Genomic DNA, 21,303 nt, shown 5'->3' on the forward strand with positions numbered 1-21,303 from the left:
AATAATGAGTCTGTCTAATTTCTCACGATTTAATCTTAATTTGTTTCCTCCTTCCTCTAAGGACTTTCTTTCTGTTCAGGTCCAGTTCTGTACTCACTTCCTGCACATTAAAGCCACACAGCAGGACTTCTGCTCTGATCATAATAAAGAAACAGGGCTTGTCTTTCTTCCTTAAACAGCTATGAGTGAAGTAGGAAATAAAAACAATACAAGAAAATCTATGAAGTCAAAATATGCTTGCTTAAGATGTTTAATAAAATTAATGAACCACAAACCATAATAATGTGGGAACGAACCAGTGTACAAACTAACCGTATAGGAACTGAACGGTGTAATTATGAATTTGACAGAAAACAGAATAACGCAGAAGTATTATCCACAGCACAATTCCAATAAGTTCATAGCAGTTTTATTCAGAATAGTCAAAACTGGAAAGAACCCAAGTGTCCAGCCGCTGCTGAATAGGTAATTAAGATGTGGCGTGTCCATAGGATAGAAGCGAAGTGCCAATACAAATGCACTTTCAAAATCCATTTGAAGCATGTAATCCAGCCACAGAAAAATCACTTTACTAGTCTACTTATAGGAAGTGTCCAGTCTAGACAAATCTATAAAATAAAATACAGAAAATAATTAACAGCTACTAGATCAGGGTAATAGGAGAAGACCACTGGATGGATTTTCTGGACATGACTAGAATATTCTAGAACTGCCTTATTGTGTTGATGTTTGCATAAATCTGTGAGCATTCAAAACCATTAAGGGATATACTTTAAGTGTATGAATGATACGATATGTGACTTAATAAAAGACAGTGGGCAGATGAGTGAAAGAATGGATGGGACAAACAGGAAACAAACAGGCATGACTCTTCAGAGCACCTTCACACTCATTGCCTGCTCTTCTTTTTTAAATCCCCCTGTTTGTATCACAGATGGGCAGGAGCATTCCCTGTTAAGTCTACACCAGGAATGTTATCAGGGAAGCTCTGTAAAGCACAAGGCCTGGCCTCACGTACCTGTGTCTCAGATTCCGCCTGAGGAGCATGCTACACAAGCTGCCTAAGTCCTGCTCAGCACAGGTCAGGGAGACGATCCCTCAGCTTTACAATGTGTCTTGGACCAGGGCCACCAAGGCTGGGAGTTTCCTTGTGCTTGTTTTTCGTAAACCCAGCTCATCACAGTCTTCGTTTGAGGCTTCTTGAAGTCGGTGTCGTAGTAGTTTCCTCTTCCACTGCATGCAGAAGGCAGCAACCTCCAATTCCTCTGGATCTGAGGAAGGCCATCTCAAACCCTGCGAGAGGGAAAGGATGCTACAGCTCAGTGCCGAAGTCTGTACTCTACAGTGACCGGGGATGCTGGCCTCATGTCTTCAGGGTCACCAGTGTGGAACTTGCTCTTACAAAGTTCCTCCTAGCATGTTAGGGCTGCCTTTCTGGTATGACAGCTCTTGTTTTACACCATCAAGCTATTATGTTTGAAGGCAAGTGGAGACTACCCACCCTGAACAGAGATGAAAAGGAACACAAACAGCTTTATATTTAATCCAGTGAAATGTTCTGATAACATAGCCAATTTTAAATTCACTCTCAGCAGTTAAGAACACTGGTTGCTCTCGCTGAGGGCCCAACACCCATAAGATGGCTCACAAACACCTCTAAGTCCTGTTTCAGGGATCCAGTGCTTTCTACTGGCTTCTTTGGGCACCGGGCATACATGTGGTACACAGACATATATACAGGCCAAAGCACATACACACATTAAAAAATAATTTTTCTCTCCCCTCTAAATTCTTCCTCTGGTTTCATCTTGCACACAAAGAACAAAAACAGGAAACTGGGTATGATTTAGTTTATATTTCAGAGAGTCCTTGACTAATGATTACCAATTCACAATAGTTCAGCTTTGAAATATGATTGTGTCTTAAGCTGTTACTGTTAGGTGCGGACTTGGAGCCATGACTCGGCAGTCAAAGAGCATTGGCTGCTCTTCTAGAATAACCTGGGTGAGACTCCCAGCACCCACATGCTGACTCACAGTCATCTGTAGCTCCAGTTCCAGGGGGATCTGATGCCCTTACGACTTCTGAGGGTAAAGCACACATGTGGAGCACAGACACACCTGCAGGCAAAGCATTCATACTCATAAAATAAAAAGCAATCTTTTTTTTTTTTGGTTCTTTTTTCGGAGCTGGGGACCGAACCCAGGGCCTTGCGCTTCCCAGGTAAGCGCTCTACCACTGAGCTAAATCCCCAGCCCCATAAAAAGCAATCTTTAAAAATTAGGTTAGACTATTAATGCATCGTCTATGTTTTTGTTTAGCTTTTTTCTCTTCTTTTCCTTTCTTTTTTTTTTTCTTTTCTTTTTTTCAGAGCTGGGTTCTTTTCCTTTCTTAGACAAGGTCTCATCATTCTGTGCCCCAGTCTGGCCTTGAGCTTCTGATCTTCCTCCCTCAACCTCGAGACAACGGGATTACAGGTGTGAGTTACCATGTCTGGTGGATGTATTTGTGACTTAATTGTATTTTCAATTCATGGTGGGTTTCTAGGGGCATAAGTCCATCATGAATGGAGAGGTGGCCATACAGTAGAGGTGCTTCGTCCCTTCAGAGGAGTTAAGAGTTAAGTTCAGGTCTGAAGAAGAAGCAGCCAGGCCTGGGAGAGTGATGAAGACAGAGGTAGGCCTCACACAGAAAGGCCTAAGAAATCTCTTTCTTACTTATTTAATCTGTTTTTTGTTTTGGTTTTGTTTTGCTTCGAGACAGGTCTCATATAGTCCAGGCTGGTCTCCCATTCGCTGTGTACCTAAGGATAGTCTTGAACTTCAAATCTGCCAGATTCTATAGCCAGAGTCCTAGTGTTAACACCCAGAGGAGGCATTCTTTTAGGCATGTAAACACTGCCCATCTGCAGCTGTCATTTAAGATATGGGAAGCCAGAAAAAGTGTTGTTTTCACCAGAATGAGACAAAGTCAGACAATACACAAAATTATGCTTTTTTTAATCTAATGGAGACCTGAGTTTGAAGTTCTCCAGGCTCAGACGTATTAGAAAAGAGTCATCTCTGAGGAGAGATGGGAATAGTACTGGTTTACATAAGACTCAGCATGGGAGGGACACAGGGCAGCTATGTAATTGAATAAGAAGTTTGGGCAAACAGTTTAAACGGGCTATGGGTGTAGCTCAGTAGCAAAGTACCTGTGTAGCATCTTGAAGACACTGGCTTTGACCTCCAGGATAGAAAAATAAAATCAACAAATTGCTAACGTCCAAATGTAGACTAGTGTGAGCACAGCACCCATCCACAGGGAAAGTCTATGCACACTCAGGATCTGCCATCAAGGCCTCCCTGATGCTCCTGGAAAAGGCTCAACTGGGTCAGGGGATGAGAACATCTGTCTGAGATGCAGGCTTTGGGGACAAGAACAACTCCCATCACATAGGCATAATTACTCCCAAGATCTGTCCCTTCATTAAATAAAAGCCTCTAGCCACTGAGGAAATGACAGCAAACTAAACACAAGTTAAGGCTAGCAAGCCCGATACCCTCACAGTGATCTTAATAATAAAATCCCAGCTCAAGCCAATGCCTGACAAGATGGCCTCACCCCTACACTAGGTGCTTAGAAAACATGAATATTTATAAAAATATTACTAACTCGGTATCTACACATCTGCATGTAATACAAGCAGAACAGTCCTGTGGTTTGACCCACTGTCAAGATAAAAACCAAATCCCGCATAGCAATTAGAGTCAGATCTGAGCCATGTTATCAGAAAATAAGGTTTAAAAACACCTACGATTAATATCTCTATGGCTTTAATTGAAATGCAGGCAAAAGTGCATAGGTAAATAACCAATCCTACAAAAGATGAAAAACCACAATAAACAAACAAACACAAACAAACAAATTGCTTGGTAGTGTATACTCAAAATCTTGCCACTCAGGAGACTGAGGCAAAAAAATCCAGAGTTAAAGGTCAGACTGAGCTATGTATTGGGTTCGAAGCCAGAAATAGGCTATCTATGATCTTACCTCAAAATCAAAAACAAAAAGTGTATTCAGCTAATTAAACAAACAAAGGGGAATACTGGAGGCAGAAGAAAATAGTAAAAGCTGCACAGAATGCTGTGGTAGGCTCTCCTGCAGATCGGATCCTGCTGAAGCAGTGATAAGATTAAAGCGAGGTTAATGGAAATCACAGGTCCCTGTGGCACTCACCCGAAGACAGGCAGCTTCCACAGCCCTCACCGTCTCGGAGACAGCCTGGAGGAGCCGCTGTGCATTGTCTACAAGGAGCTCTTCAGAGGACTTGCTTCTTGTGAGGGAGGCCTTTACACTGGAGCATTTGTTGAGAAAGAAATCTTTACCCCAGGTTAGGAGGCAATCGGCAATAAAAACCAGAATTCACAGTGTAAGACCCAGATAGAAAGCTGAGATATTTTGGTGAGAATATTCAGAAGAGACTGTGTGTGTATGTGTATGCGCGCGCGTGCGTGCACACAAATGCCCTCAAACCAGAGATCAGTGCAAGGTGTTTTCCTCAATTGCATCCCACTTTTTTGTTTGTTTTTGAGACAGCATCTCTAGCTGAGCCTGGAGCTGCTTACAGGTTTGGCTAGAGCAGCAAGCTGAGAAGAACCCTGTGCCTTCCTCCTCGGCCCTGGGTTATAAGTATGCACTACCACACCCAGCTCTTAGATGAGTGCTGGGAGCCAAGCTCAGGTCCTCCTCATGCATATGTGGGGCAAGCATGTCACCAACTGAGTTACCTTTCTATTCCACAGGAAGACTGTTCCAAGGGCTTAATAGAGCGTTTTTTAAATGAAAATCGTATTTTAATGCCAGTAAAATGTGAGTCATACAGCATCTATAGCAAAAACCAACAGAGTGTGCTGCTAATGGTAGTAACTGGAGAGAGGTCACAGAACAGACACCAACTGTCATTGAAACATGAATGGATAAAATCGGTACACACTATGTTCAGGACTTGGCTGATACTGGAGGGACTGCCTTCTTTAGGGTTCAGCAGTTCCCAGAAATTGTTCGGAATGGCTGACCTGCAAACAGACCTCCCATATTTAACCATCCGTCCTGCATATGCTTAGCCTGCTCATTCGGCCTTGGGCATTCATTCCCATGAGAACCACGGGGAATGCTTTTGCCTGTTCCCTTAGCTCCTCCTGTCATTGACACAGGTAAGTTCTCTTGTGTAGCCCTCCCCACAGCCAACAGCCTCTTATATGAGCCACTGTGCCTCTTATATGAGGGTGAGGGGTGTCATTTTGAGTATAAAAATTAATTTGCTTGTGGTGGTCATTTTTTGTCTGTCTTAAATAGAAGAAAATACTGGGGGCTGGGGATTTAGCTCAGTGGTAGAGCGCTTGCCTAGGAAGCGCAAGGCCCTGGGTTCGGTCCCCAGCTCCGAAAAAAAGAACCAAAAAAAAAAAAAAAAAAAAGAAGAAGAAAATACTGGCATCTAATCGTGAGATGATCATGTATCTGAAATATTTCCTAGAGAGCAGTTTCCAAGTTTTATTACTGTTTTTAAAAGATTTATTTATATATGTATGGACATTTGGCCTGCATGTATACACATATGCCACATCTGTGCCTGGTATCGAGAAAGGTGCCAATCATCTGTATCTGGAGTTACAGTTGTGGGTCACCATGTGGGTGTTGGGAATCAAAGCTGGATCCTCTGGAAGAGCAGCCAGTGCTCTTAACCTCTGAGCCATTCTACAAGTTGTTCTATGACTTCCATATGTATTCCCTGGACATGCATGTGTATATACACTAAATAAATGAATAAGCAAACAAACCATGTAAAAAATGCACATTGGTTTGAGCAATGCTATCTTTATTTTTTCCCCGAGAGAATGTAATGTAGGAATGTAGCAGACTTGCTAACAGACTTCCAGATGGTAGCATCTAGGATCGCACAGTGGGGAAGTGTGCTTATGTCAACGTGGGTATTGGCACCACCCATCCTGCTCTGAACTCCTTCCCATGCCCCTGTCTGAGAACCAGCCTGCCTCCAGACTCATGCTGTAGACCCTCCCTCCAGTCAGAAAGGTGTAAGAAGAGACTCTCACTTTCTGCCGTTTGGATTCTTATTCCTATCTTCCCAGCCCCTGCCATGCTGTTGGCTGTCTGCCCATGGCATTAAGTAAATCTTGCAGCCTCAAGGAACCATGTCTGTCTTGGTGTCCTGTAACGTATCTAAGACCTTTCACTCACAACTGGCAGTAGTTTTAACATCCAAGCCTTTCTATAGGCAAGACTGTCACCATGAGACCTCATTATTTGTCGACGTGCCACTGTGGGGTCTAATGGACTCAGGTTGAACTAAACCTTGTATAATTCTTTTATGATGCGTAATGTCTGTCAGTAGAAGAGCTGTTGTAAGGAGGCAGTAAGTGAAAATGACTCACCTCCAGAATTGAGGCACATTATGTGACTTACTCTTTGGGGTGGTGGTGAACAGAGTCTCGTGTAGCACATGTAGACACCAACCTCATTATGTAACCAAGCACAGCCTTGAACTTCTGCTTCTACCTCTTAAACGCTGGGATTATAGTGTGCACTGCCACTCCAGTTTGTACCTGGGCTAACCTTAGCACATGCTTCCTGCTGGTGGTTTTCCTGTTTCCCTCACTGTATTTGTTTGTTGAGATATGGTCTTGTGTAGCCTGAATAGACTTGATCTTACTACGGAGCCAAGGCAGACCCTGCGCCCCTGATCCTCCTGTCTCTACCTCCGAATGCTGAGATTATACGGCCCCCATGCCCGGCCTGATTGACTGTTACTCATATACAGTCCAGCAACCAATGACAGGAATCCATCTGAGGACTGTGTTCTCGGGTGATTGTGTCTTTGTGTGAACATCACAGAGTGTACCTCCCTAAACTAAGATGTCTGCGCTGTCATTACGTGGTCATCTTATGAAACCACCACATAAACAAAGTCTGTCACTATCTGAAATGTCACTGCACACCAGGATTTAAAAGATAGCTTTTTCATTAGATGTGATTAACGTAAAAGTAGAGGGCTAACTGTCAAATTTTACACATGGTTATAAAGAAAGGGTGTCAGTTACTGTGCAGAAGGCTAACTACCCTGAAGTGTTGTGAGCACACTAGTGCCACTGAAGTGAGGACCCGTGTTCTGAGTGGGGGAGGGACCAGTGTCCACTCTAGGATGGTAAATCATTAAGCTTATATACATGACTCCCCTTCCATCCCCACGAATAAAAGCTTAGCTGTTCTCCCCCAAGCTGCTTCCTACCTGGAGATGATGCTGAGCTGGCTGCTCATGGTTTGAATCTGCTCCACCATACACAGAAGATCCTGGGAGCATCTCTGGTCTATGCAGTTCTTAGCAATGATGCGAATGAGTCTGGTGAAGTTTTTCCCAGAAGCTGAGACTTTCCTGGCAGAAGCAATGAGCTGATCTTTGGTCTATATCAGAGATAAAAGTAGGAAAACACCACCTTCGCAAGTTTCTCCTGAGACATCAGGGACGATTTACAATGCTTGCCCCAAGCTTTCTTGGCTCAACCTACTTCTGCATGGATGTGTAGACATTTTAGCTTGAACCAGCATCTCTTGAGCCAGCTCTAAGGACTTTCTCTTGCATTGGAAAAAAACCTGACTGAGCAAGAAACCATCTCATTCCTTGTGTTGGGGCTGAGGAAAGCCAGGCAGCACAGCTTCCATTTAGTACCAAAATTTTAGTACTATTAAGATATTCGTGTGGATTGTGCAAGGTGCATGATCAGCTAAGGATGAAATTTTGATCCTTGTTTGAGCAGGTGAAAGACAACTGTCTTTTTATGAGTTAATTTTATCAATAACCAGTTGTAATTGATCTTCATTCATTCCATATGAAGAAGGGTGTGAAGAAGAATCTTAAGGATTCCATAACCAACAAGATTTATTGTCTCATTTTAGCTGAAGTTTTGGCTAGAGACATTTTTATGTCTAAGTCACTTACGGGGCTGTTCCCATTTGGAGGAATCTCCAAATCAAGTTACCTATCCTGTTTGATTTTCTCAATTTTTTTTCTTTTCTGTAGCCAAAATCTTCAGCGGGTCTTCCCCTGTCATATCTGATCCATACCACTCTTGAAAAGGTCCAAAGCTCTCCTTTCCTGTCACCATAGCACATAGCTTCTCTCCCAAAATAGCATATCCTTGGTCCAGTAACCAAAAATCAAAGGTATAGAATGAATTAAATTAATAGCATGACCTCTCTCCCATAGGATTTTTAATATCATAAATACCATCAAACATATAATATTCATCTTCATAATTAAACAAAGCAATTAAAGCAATCCAAACAAGTTATCTCTTGAGGTAGTGCTCCACCATCTCCTGGTTTTATTTTTACATGATTAATGTTTAAGAGTGAGGTCAAGGCCTAAGTTTCTACTGCTGGGATAGGTGAGGCTCCCTACCCCCTGCTTTTCCATCTATAAGGCCAAAGCCTCAATTTTTTATTTATCTAAGTATACCTAAATCCTCCCTTCTCTGAAGATAAATATTTCTGTGGGTACATATGTCCCCTTCTCTTTATGTAACTTGAACTAACATAAATTTCTTTATCTGTCTGGGATAAGTTTTTTCCACTTATCCCCTGCTCTTTGAGGATCAGAGCCTCAATAATTTATTTGTATCTGCATTTAACTTTAATTAAATCCCCTTCTACTTACTGTATAAGTCTATTTCTAGGCTCTTTGTCATACAAGTTGAACAATCCCAGAATTCCTCTGTAGACCACATTCAAAAGAATCTGAGTATCTGCCCTGGCATAGACTTTTTCAAGTTTCTTTTGATGTTTTCTTTTCCTCCTTTCTATTCTCCCTCCCTGCCTTTATTTCCTACATTTGAGATCAAAAGCCTGGATTTCTTTCTTCCATGTACACTTAAGAACATCTAAACAATTACCATTATTCTCCCTCTATCCTTCAAAACAATTAAATCAAATTTTATTTATCCCTATCCTTTGATTATTTGCTTGTGGGAAGCAGGTAGTGTCTACTGTCTGTCTCTGCACAGCAGGGACTCCCAGCACCTCTGAGGTTAAGCTCTGAGGCAGCTAGAAACCTTTAGAAGGGCCCAGGGTAAATCCTAGCCAGTGGCTGTGTTCCTTTGTTCTAGTTTTTTTGCACAGAAACCACGTGACCCCGCTTATCGAAAAGCCAATTCTCCCTTCCTCTAAACTTATATCATGGTACTTGTGTATTACATTGAGAATCTCCAATTTTTAGAAGTGAGTTCTTGCCTACCATGTTGGCACCATCTGTAGGGAATTAGTTAATGAATACTTAGACAGCTTAAGTGCCCAGCCATTGAACTAGTCAAGGCATATATATATATATATATATATATATATATATATATATATATATATATATGCATGCATGCCAGGAACCAAAGCGGTTTAACCAATTCACTACTACATTCTGGGGAATGAATGACTCCTTCACTACTACATTCTGGGGAATGAATGAGTCCTTGATTTTACTAATTTTGCTACATTCCAAATTTGGCAAAATTATCTTCTCTGTCATAACTGATAAAACTATTGTAGCCAAGCCAAAAAGAGGAGGGGAAGAGAGAGGTGAGATGAGCTTTACAGAGGTGGGGTACTGATCTGATTTTCCTTCCAGCACTGTCTAGGGAAGACAGTGGTGACCAACGACCCACCACCATGACCCAAAGAAGACCAAGTACCAGGATTTGCCCTCTCTTCCTCAAGCTCTGAGCCATCAGGAGCACCTCGGTGGCCATCTCTTGTGTGATCTGGGCTATTCTGTTCTGACTGTCTGCACTGCTGTCCTCTGAAACAGTCTGGTCCATCTGAGCAGGAGGCAGAGATAGGCTGCCACTCTGGTTCTGAAAGAAGGCATTGGGTTAGAGGTTTAGAACAACATAATCCCTAACACCACTCGGGCCTCTAAACTGTAGCGAAGATGTTAGTTCTCTCTCTCTCTCTCTCTCTCTCTCTCTCTCTCTCTCTCTCTCTCTCTCTCTCTCTGTGTGTGTGTGTGTGTGTGTGTGTGTGTGTGTGTGTGTGTGTGTATCCTGTCTGTCTGTCTGTCTGTCTGTGTTCACACACAAATGGAGGCCAGCGTTCCATAGGAGCTGTCTACTTTGTTTTTTGAGATAGGACCTGCCATTGGGCTGGAATTTTTGATCAGGTTATGCTAGCCAACCAGGGATTTGCCCATTTCTCTCTCCCCTGTGCCAGGATTGCAAGTGTGTAGCATATCTGCGAACCCAGGTTTTTAATCTGGGAATAGAGTTTAAGTCCTAATGCCTGTGCAGTAAGCACTTTATCAACGGAGCCCTCCTCTAGTCCCCTTAACTGGTTTTAAAATCATTTTAAAAGAAAGGCACAGGGAATCCGATGGTGGTGGCAGAGACTTTCTAGAGAGAACCGCTGGCCAACCTGTCAGAAGTTGAGGAGACAGGATAGATTTTTTTTTTTAAAAAAAAGGGAATTACTGAGAGTTGTTGACAAAGAATTCAACAGCGGTGATTAAAGACCTCGGAGAAGGGACATGGTGGTCTGGAGTTAAGAGTGAGTGTGCAGGGGTGCATGTGTTTGAATACTTGGCCCACAGTTACAGGAACTTGTGAGGAAGGGGAGGAGGTGTGGCCTTGTTGAAGCAGATGTGTGTGTCCCTGCCTCCTACTCGCTGATCAAGAGGTGAGCTCTCTGAGGTTTGTGCCATCACACCTTCATTCCACCATCATGGACCCTAACCTTCTGAAACCATAAGGCCAATTAAATACTTTCCTTTTCAGGTTGACTTGGCCATGATGTTCATTACAGTGATACAAACCCCAACTAATAAGATGAGGAAACTAGGAAATGGTCTTCTAAACCTACCAGAGAGTGTAAGCATCTAAATCTAGACATGACTCCAAGCTTTGTGTTAGAGACTTCAGAGTGAAGCACCTCCCACTGGTGTCCTCTCAGAGTGAGAATGGGGTTTAAAGAGTGGGGTGTTGTCTTGTTCTCAGAGCTTCTGACCTAAGTGGCCATTGTCACCCTGCCCTGTCACCCCCCTTACAGCTATGGGAGATGGCTCCTGGCGCACTGACAGAAACAGAGACAAGTAAGTGAGAGTGTGCGAAAGACTCTGTGGAGAACCAGAGATGAGAAGGAGCCTGCAAGCTCTTCATGTTTGTAACACTGAGAGGTAAGTAGGCAAGCCTAGAGCACTGGTGAACGGTACGTCGTTTTCACTGTTACTTTGGTCACAGGGTCCCCTTTTGTGGAAGTGACATTTTGATGAGAAAAAAATTAAAGTATAATAAGGGCAAGGGTAAAGCATGTCGTGGTGTGGTCAGTTTTATCTTGGAAATGCCCTGTAGAGTTTTGGAACATTCTGTGAAGATATCCATTGATCCTGATGGGATTAAATGAGATGTATCTGCTACACGGTCCTGGATTGTCATATGAGAATTCTGAGTGCTTGTGAGAGCCTGAGAACCCCCCCCCCAAAAAAGGACAAGAGTCTTGTGACTTTGGTTTCTCAGAAACAGAATCATCCTTGGAATGTGCTTTCTTGTCCCTCAGTGGAGAGCAGTGAGTTTTCTTCGAATTATCCATTATTGTTATATGTTTATATGACCCCATGAAAAAATGTGATTTTGCCACATGCTGCTTGTCCTTATGATTGTATACAGCTTGAACTAACACATGAGGGCTTTACTCATGTGACCTTTCTTAAACCCCAGAGTATAAATTGTCTGATGCTCTAAATAAACTTGGCTATTGCATGAGACTTTATGACTTTGGTTATGGTCAATAAAAATACACAAAACCTTTCAGATCCTTAATGGCTAAGTGTCCTGTCTGGCCCTAGAAGGAAGCATGTGTGTAACGGAAGTGTTAACAGACTTAGCATGTTTCTAATGAATCCCTTTCTCCCCTGCTATGGTGGTTCTAGTCATATTCTTGTGCCTTGAACAGGTGGGTGACATCTGCAGAGGTCAAAGCAGCCTGGGTGCTGCCATTCAAAGCAAAGTTCAGCCAAAATGATAAGGAAAAAGTCCACTGAAGTGCATGAAAAGCTCAGGCACACGTTTTGGGACACAGACTAGATGCTAAAGGAAGGAAACTATTTTTGCATGGCTGCATTCGTTAGCCCTCTGTAGGACTGGAATGCTGGAGTCTAACTGGCGCTGAGACCTCTCTGTGATTTTGTTAAGGGCATAGCAAAGGGAGTTGTGGGCCAGAGTGTAGGATCCCCAAGCTTTAGATTTTATAGCTGCTTGCTCTGCCTGCCTGGTGTGAATTATACATGTGGACATCAAGTCCCTGGAATGTGCTAGAGTCTTTAGTTACCATAAGCAGGTCCGGGAGGAGGTAGATGAATGACGCCAGGTAACCTACCATGTTCATGTCTGCTGTGGTGGTCCTGATGGTGGCTAGCTTATCAGCACAGGTCCCCACTGAGCTTTCTGGGGTGCCTTTGGGAACAGCACCCTGAGAATCCACACTGCCTCTAGAAGTGGTTCCTGCTGCACCCTCTTTACAGTGGGGCTGGAACTGGTCAGGATCCTCTTCTAGGGCCGTTGCTTGCTCCTCCCTGGGTTTCAAGCATTGGGCCAGGAGTCTACAGGCCTCTGCTTGACCACCCTCCAAGGCCTGGAGCTGAGTCATTGCATGGTGAACTTTAGCTGCCCATTCCCACCGAAGCCAGTCCAGCATATACACCCTCTGCTCCTCTCGGAGCACGGGGACCTTCTTGGCCACTTCCTTAGTGAGCATAAGAATGCTCTCTAGAGACACAAGAAGGTCTTCCTGGAAGGGTTCAGACTCTTGACCTCCTGCTATGATTCCCTGCACAACTCGGATAGCAGACAACATGCCTTCTATCCTGGTCTGGGAGCTCTTGCCGACAGCATCTTGGAATATATGCTCATAGGCTATGTTGATGCTGGTCAGGTAGTCAGTCAGGGTTTTGGCTCGAAGGCTGAGTTCCAAGCAGAGAAGTTCAAAACGTGTAGAGAGGCTGGGACATGGCTTGGGGGAGGAGACCAAGATGTGTGCCACCTCCAGCAAGGCATCTGTGAGTACATGAACTTTCCCACACAGAAAGGAGATCTCGGCCTTTACCCGTGCATCCCCACATAGAACACTAGACAGCTTGGCGGCCTCTTGTAACCGCTGGGAAATCTCTGCTGCCTGACCTAACCCTTCCTGCAACCCTTGCTGGTTCTTCACTGCCTGTCGCAGGGGCAGTAGGAACAGGCCTTGTCTCCTGCTGAGTCTGTCCATACACTGCATCAGGTCTTGGACAGCTACTGCCCATAGAAGACACGCATTGTCGATGCTCTCTTCCCTCAGTGTGGTCTCTTGGAGTCGGTCAGAGGACAGAACTTGGTCCAACAGCTGTTTAGCACACATCTTTGTCTTTTCTGATCTGTCTTGTAGCTCTAAAAGCAGGTCTGGGCGCCCTATTAGGTCAGAGCTCTTTTTGTCCAAATTCACAGGGCCACTTTTGGCTGCTACTTGAATCATCAAAGCCAAATCCTGCTGAAGCTCCACAAATGCTGCCATGCTCCCCGGTAATTCAGTCACTAGGTTATGGCAAAATAGCTGTTGACACAGAGGGTACCAGTCGCCAGCCCTGGCTACCAAACCCTGCATGTCTTCCCTGGTTCTCTCGGATTGCCGAAAAGCTACTCCCAGAAGCCTGTCACTTCTAGCATTTGCGTGATGGGCATCCTCCTTGGCTAGATCAATAACCGAAGGTGCCAGTGTTGAGAATTCTTGTAGTCTTGTCATCTTCTCTGACCCCAGGGTTTCTTCCTGAGCTCTGGTCTCTCGGACTGTATCCACAGTAGAATCCTGCTCTGGCCTGTTGGTGCACAGTAAGGTCACTACCTGGTGATCCTCACTCTTCACAGCACTGATGCCTTTGCTGACCTCAGGGAGTGGAGATCCCCACCCATGTATGCAGGTGCCAGGGAGCACTGTGTAGGAAAGTTGTTCTACTGGTAGGAAAGAGGTGTTTGGGCCATTTTTCCCTGTCCCAGGTACCTGCTGGTATTTCATTTCAGAAGCTGTGGGATGCTGGGGGCTGGGGAGAATAAAATAAGACCATCCCTTGGCCATGTCAAACCTTTGGACTTGGACTCGAAGTGGACTGAGGATATCTGGATGGTTGGTCCCATCCAGGCCCTCGTGGACTTGCTGGGCTGAGTAGATGAGGTGCTTTGCCATGGTTAAGATGACATCTGTGTTCTGAGTGCTCTCCCCACCTCTGGTGCCTTCAGTGGCTGCACCTAGGGTCACGGAAGACTGTGCCAGCTGCTGAACCACAACTCTCATCCCATTCCGGAAAATGGGATCGGGGTCTTGACCCACATATCTGCTCATCACCTGCACTATGTGGGTGGCTCTTCCGCGTAAGAATGCCACAGATCTGGAAAACTCCCTGGACGCTCCGCTCCTCAGAGCCCTTGTGTATAAGTCCAAATGTTTAGTCATATCCTGGATGGACAAACTCAGGAATTCTGGGATGTTGAGAACGACATCAAAGCATGCCAGGAGGTGTTCGGATTCCCTGGCCCAGGCCTCAAGCAGGGTCTGCAGGATGGCAGGACTCCAATCCAGGCCAAGCGTTTGGGGACTTTGTGAAAAGAGTTCATTCGCTTTGATCACAAGCTTCTGAAGACCTGCCACGGCAGCCTCCAGGTCTCTGCCAGTTTGCTGTTGTGGGCAGCAGACCCAAACCAAGTGCGCCACCCGGATCATCTGCTTGGCTTGGTTGTGGAAAGCATAGAGAAGAAGCTGGACAGTCTCTGCCGAGGCTTCGCTATCACAGCGGGACCTGATAGTGGAAGTCGCCAAGGCGGCCTGGACCAGCCTCTCCAGAGGACTTTGGGTATCTGTGAACGTGTCCAGAATCTGGCGCAGTAAGCCAGCACGGACTCCCCGAAAGAGCGCGTCGGTCGCGGCCCGCAGAGCTTCGCGGTTGGTGTCTGGGCTGGTCCGGAGAAGTCCGTGCACCCCGGGTCGGAGCTGCAGCAGCCGCCGGCAGCGGGACACCAGGTGCATCCTCTCCCGTGGCGCGGAGCAGGCGGCTAGGCGCAGACAGTGCCACACCACGGCGGCCAGTGGTGCTTCCAGTAGCTCACTGCGCAGGTGACTAGGCCCGGGCTCCTCCAGGATCTGTCGCAGCTTGCACAGACGACGTGCCAATGCGCCATTCTGAGAGAGCGTGCTGGTCCCTGCGACGCCGGGCTGCAGCGCATCCAGGAGTTCTCCGAGGCTCTGCCTGGCCAGAGCGAAGACGCGGCACCGCGAGGCCACCAGCTGCTGGTCGTGGGGATGCCTGAGGTGACCACGGGCGGCCGCGAGCAGCGCGGGGACGCAGCATCCTAAGCGGTGGCGAGCTCGACCCAGACGCTCGTCCCGGGCCCAGCGCGCGGTCAGGCCGCCCAGTCGGAGCAACGCAGCCGCCAGGTCAGCGAGCGAGGTGCGCAGCGAGGTGGAATCCTCCGCCGCCTCCAGCGCCTCCAGGCATGTCAGACACCAACTGGCCGCTAGCACGGTCCTCCTCACCGCTGCAGCATCATCAAGGAGCAAGACCTTAAGGGGTCGGCACAACCGGAAAGAGACTTGAAGATAACTGAACATTTTTGGAGCCTTGTAGTTTAAGCCTAGGAAACCTTACCTTTTCAGTTAACCTAAATATAACCAAATACAGGCACCAGGCTAGGTGACTGGACCTGAGAATTCACACTCCAGTCTTAGAGGTTTAGAGTTGTAAACCAAAGGTCTAAAGTAGCTGCCTTCACTCCATATTTAGTGTGGGGTCTAACCTAGACTGTTCAAGGACGGATTATTAATTAGATGGGAATGATGGGCTGGAGGGTGGGCCTGTTCTGGAAGCTTCTTTGAGACAACATTTGTAGCCTGACTGCCTCTCCTGGACAGCTCTGTCCACTTCCCAACCCTGGGGCAGGTTATCCAAGCCAAAAAGTCTTTCTCTCCCTTTCATTCACCACCAGCAGGTACCCAAGTCTCTCTGGCTCTGCCTCTCACCCTCCCCCATTGCCTAATGAGGCCTGTGCCTTAAGCCATCAATAAGCCATACTACAGGAGTTTTACAATGAACAGTAACAAAACATTTCAAGGGTACGAATTTGAACCAAAAGCAATACTCCAATCTAAAAGGTGTTCTCTGTGGCTGGAGAGATGGCTCAGCAGTTAAGAGCACTGATTGCTCTACCAGAGGACCTGGGTTCAATTCCTAGCATCCACAAGGGAGCTCACAACTGCCCGTGACTCCAGTTCTAGGGGATCTTACACCCTTTCCTGGCCCCCTCTAGCATTTTAACAGATGTGGTGCTTAGACACACATTCAGGCAAATACTCGTGTGCATAAAATAAAAATAAATAATATATCCAAAATAAATTCAAGTTGTATGTTAACAAGGAATGTGGGTTATGATGAAAAATTGAGAGTATTTTGGGAACTGAGGGATCAAACCAGCTCCTATTACAGCTTCTAATTTAGCCCTGATTATGTTGCTAATCTTGGCAAGCTCTTGGGCAGGTTTCACAGTTAAGGGGCAGTTGGGAGTTGCTGTAGGAACTACATACCCAAGTATGTTCTCCAGTAATGACCAAGCAGCCAGCGGAGTCTCACCTTCTTAGTGTCCACCAGGATCTGCTGAACCGTGGCTACTAGCTCCTCCCAATGGCCCTGATACTCCGGCTGCAGGTGGAGCTTCTCTGTTACCAGCAGGATGTTCTTCCCAGAAAGGGTCAGAGACTCAGCCACTGGCTTCATTTCCTCCCTAAGCCACTCCTCCTTAGAGTCTTCTGCCAGCCTGGATAGACACATTGTGCTTATAATGTGATGTTAGAACCAAAGAACCACCAGGTAAGGCGGGTTCAAGAAGGAACAGAGCATCAGGTAGCCATTAAAATGAAGTTGACAACTGTGCTTGTGGGCCATAGGCTTCTCCCTAAGATACAATGTTAACTTTAAAAACAAACCTCCTCTCTTCTTCATCCTTTCTATGGACGTCTTAGTTTGTAAATTAGAGTTGTCTCCTCAATATATTCCTCAGCCTCTGCAAACTTGACACTGTTAGGTTAAACAGGTGGAAGACAGAATCTGGGTGGAGAACTCTGAGTCTCAGGCCTTTCTCCTCAATAGCCTGAATACAACGGATTCCAGCATCTTCTGGTCTCCAGTGTTTCAGGTAAGAAATCTGGGACATTCGGTCTTAGCTATTAGAAAGTAGACAAAGCCACCATGCCTGGCATGATGGTGCACACCTATAATCCCAGCTATGTGGGAGGCAGAGGCAGGAAGACTACAAGTTCAAGGCATGTGTGGGCCATAAAGTGAGTTCGAGACCAGCCTGGACAACTTACTGAGAACTTACTTCAAAACTTGAAGTAAAGTGAGTGTTATAGTGCACACCTTTGACTCCTCAGCCCTCGGGAGGCAGAGACAGGTGGATTTCTGTGAGTTTGAAGCCAGCCTGCTCTACACGACTTGTTCTAGGACAGCCAAGGTTACACAGAGTAACCCTGTCTTGAAAACAAACAAAAAAAAAAAACCAAAAAACTAACACACACACACGCACACACACACACACACACACACACACACACAGACATACAGACACACACACACACACACACACACACACACACACACAAGAGCTGGTGATATAACGCAGTAATGTAACATTGCCTAGTGGTATCAGGTTCTAGGTCCAATTCCCAGAATTAGGGACACAAAACTAAAAAGAAAGAATGCTGACGTTGATATCCATGCCTGGGTTTTTGTATGGATACAGGAGTCCATTTCTCCTGGACAAATGCCTAGTAACAACAGGCAAACCTTTAACTTTGAGGGAATATTTTCTGAAGTAGATATAACGCACTATCTTCTAGTCAGCAATGAAAGAGTTCAAGTTTCCACACAGTCTCATCAACACTTGGAATAGTTTTTGATTTTAAACATCCCAAGAGGGTGATCATCATTAAATAGGTAAAACGTTCTCCAAGCTTCTCTCAAGCAGATCGAATGAACCATCTGCAGAGTGCTTGTGCACAAGGTTTGATCCTTGGCGTTCTACACTAATCCCTTTTCTTTGTGGATGAACCTGTCTGTGAGGATGATTGATGTCACTGATGCAGAACAATCCAGATTGGCAGCCTTCTCAACCTAAGTCATGGGCAGCATTTGGGGCAGCTGGTGAGCTATGGGAGCTCGAAGGCAGAGAAAGAATTCATTACCTCTGCAAGATATCTCTTGCTGATCTAGACTTCAGGTACATAGGAAATGTAAAAGCTAGGAGATGGCTCAGTGGGTAAAGGGCTCGTAGTTCCAGCATAAGAACCTGAGTTCAGATTTTGATAGCCATGTAAACGCTGGGTGGGTGTGACAGCCTACTTGTATTCCAAGGATTTAGGAGACAAAAGGCTTTTCTGGAGCAAATGGCTGGCCAGGGTAGATGAGTCAGCAAGGTTCAAATGAGAAACTGCCTCAATTTGTAGGCTAGAGAGTGATGGGTGAAGACATTCTGGACTTCATACACATGCACACACATCTGCATACATACCTGTACTCACACACATACAAACACGCATATATGCATGCACGCTCCACACATAAACACACAAATTGGGGAGAAAATGTGGAAATATGTGGAAGCTTCGGGATGTCTTTACTGGGCTGGTCAATGCATGAAAACTCTTACCATTCAAGCATGCTGCCGCTGACACTGCTATTCTTGATACTGACTTTCACCAAGGCCACACAGCATTTCTAAAACACCAAACTAGAAGCCTTTTCCCCAGCCCTGAGTTTATGTTTTTAATGCCTTAAGTTGCAGCAAGGTAATTAATACAGGATTTCACTCAGTCAAAGTTCAGATATTGCTATTCACTCTCTATTGTTGCAAATAGTTTGATGTGAATTCACTTCCTCAATTATTGCTACTTCGTATCCTTTAAACAAAATACCCACTGTGAATCTGTCATTATCTATGTGGGATGTTCTATGGTTCTCTGTGGAGAAATGACAGTGTAATTCTAGACAAACCCTCAATGGCAATGCAGCCAGACAGTCAATGGCTGGAAGCTTACTACTCTGACAGGCGCTCAGAGGTTGTCACACCTCTTAAAATAATGGAAAACCCAGCAGATCCTGTAAGATTATTTCTACTTATGTATAAAAAGGATTTTTTAGGTCAAGCATGATGGCATATGCCTTTAATCCCAGCACTAGGGAGGCAGAGGCAGACAGGTCTCTGAGAGCTCCAGACTAGCCTGGTTTATACAGTGAGTTCCAGGCCAATCAAAACTCCATAATGACACTGTCTCAAAAGTTAAAGAAGGCGGGGCTGGAGAGATGGCTCAGTGGTTAAGAGCACTGACTGTTCTTTCAAATGTCCTGAGTTCAATTCCCAGCAACCACATGGTGGGTCACAACTATCTGTAATGAGATCTGATGCCCTCTTCGGGTATGGATGAAGACAGCTACAGTGTACTCACATATAAATAAATAAATAAATCTTTAAAAGAAAAAAGTTAAAGAAGAAAAAATTAAAAGGAATTATGCTTTAGAAAGTTTATGCAGAGTGCAAGCAGCTACTTTTCAGTTACACCAAATCTAGAAACATTGAAAGTATAGAAATATAGATACTATTTTTACTTTGTCACTAAAACACTTGGGTTTCAGGAATAAGAGACACCCAGTCACCATGTGAGATGGATATTCTCTTTAAAAAGTGAGTCACAATGTGTGGTTTTCAGTTTAACTGAATCTTGGCAAGACAGGGGACAAGCATTTCACAATAGAAAAAACCCAAAAGTATAGCTAATTGCTGCGTGGGCTTAGGGTAAATACTGAGCCGCCATTGAGAGGTGCAAGCAAGGTCACTGGCACGCGGTGTGGGGTGTTGACAGGATTCCACGCATGTTTTACATATGCCTTCCATCTTGTTTTTCCTTTAGGCTTTGCTGTGGTAGTTTGAATGAGATCGGCTGCTGTAGGCTCATATGTTCGAATATTTAGTCACCAGGGCATGGAAAGGATTAGGAGGTGTGGCCTTTTTGGAGTGGGTGTGGCCTTGTTGAAGAGAGTGTATTACTGGTGGGCTTTGGGGTTTCTAAAGCCCATGCCAGGCCCTGTGATGTTTGCTCTTCCCTGCCTGCTGCCTGAGGAGCAGGATATAATTAAAGCTCTCGGCTCCTCCTCCAGCTATCTGTGTGCTGCCATGCTCCCCAACACTGTGGTAATGGATGCTGTAATTCTCGGACACTCGTGTCTCATCAGAGCATGTTGAACTTACTTCACTGTTTTACATTTTAACGATAGCATGAAAAGTATTTTTTTTTTTTGGTTCTTTTTTTCGGAGCTGGGGACCGAACCCAGGGCCTTGCGCTTCCTAGGTAAGCGCTCTACCACTGAGCTAAATCCCCAGCCCCATGAAAAGTATTTTTAAAAACTGAAAATTTAATTATTTCGTGTGTGTGTGTGTGTGTGTGTGTGTGTGTGTGTGTGTGTGTGTGTGTGTGTGTGTGAGAGTGACACATTTGAAGGTCAAAGGACAGCCTGTGAGAGTCAGCTCTCTCCTTCCACGTGGATCCAGGGATTGAACTCTGGCCATTGGGAATCGTAAAAACGCCTCCATCAGATTAGCCTGTGGACAAGTCTGTAGGGGCATTTGCTTGATAATAATGGTTGTATGAGGGCACAGCCCCCTGTGGGCAGTGCTACCCCTGGGCAGGTGGTCCTGAGCCATATGAGACAGCAGGCTGAGGGAGCCACAGAGAGCAGGCTTGTAAGAGGCTCCTCTCCACAGTCCCTGCCTCGGCTCCTGCCTTGGCTTTCCCAGGTGATGGCCTGTATCCTTTACATCAAACAAACCCTCCCCACCCCCAAGTTGCTTTAGCTTACAGTGTTTTACCAGAACAACAGGACTCTAACTGTAACTTCAAGCTTAGTGGTGAGCACTTCTGCCCACTGAGCCATCTCACCAGCCCCGGTTTCGGATTCTCAGTGATGAGAAAAGGGGTGTCGGTGATTGTGTTTTAATTATTCAAAAGCATCTCTGTTTACCTGCCTGAGCAAAAAAGTGCATGTAGCACCATGTATGTATGTAAAGATCATAAAAGTACAGAAAATTTAAAATTTTTATAACAGTTCTGTGTTGTGGTTTGCCCTGAAGTTATCTGTATTTTATGCTAATTCCACTGCCCCAAGGACAGCTGCCTAGTCACATACTCAGAAGTCAGGTGACT

General features: G+C 45.3%; 1 protein-coding gene across 2 annotated transcripts in view; it reads right to left on the bottom strand.

The window, feature by feature from the left end:
- Positions 1–232: 232 nt before the first annotated feature.
- The window catches only part of Vinac1 (vinculin/alpha-catenin family member 1), a 32,860-nt gene continuing 11,789 nt past the window's right edge, over positions 233–21,303 (bottom strand). Inside the window, exons 2-7 of one of the 2 annotated variants that reach the window (XM_087652126.1) lie at positions 16,682–16,865; positions 12,412–15,618; positions 9,738–9,899; positions 7,289–7,461; positions 4,222–4,339; positions 233–1,293 (exon numbers count right to left, since the gene is read on the bottom strand). In XM_087652126.1, coding sequence (XP_087508252.1) covers positions 1,105–1,293; positions 4,222–4,339; positions 7,289–7,461; positions 9,738–9,899; positions 12,412–15,618; positions 16,682–16,865 — 4,033 coding nt within the window. In that variant the 3' untranslated portion in view covers positions 233–1,104. 2 annotated transcript variants of the gene reach the window in all.

This window comes from Rattus norvegicus, chromosome 3 (assembly GCF_021556685.1).
Source record: "Rattus norvegicus strain SHRSP/BbbUtx chromosome 3, alternate assembly SHRSP_T2T, whole genome shotgun sequence".
Lineage (NCBI taxonomy): Eukaryota > Metazoa > Chordata > Mammalia > Rodentia > Muridae > Rattus > Rattus norvegicus.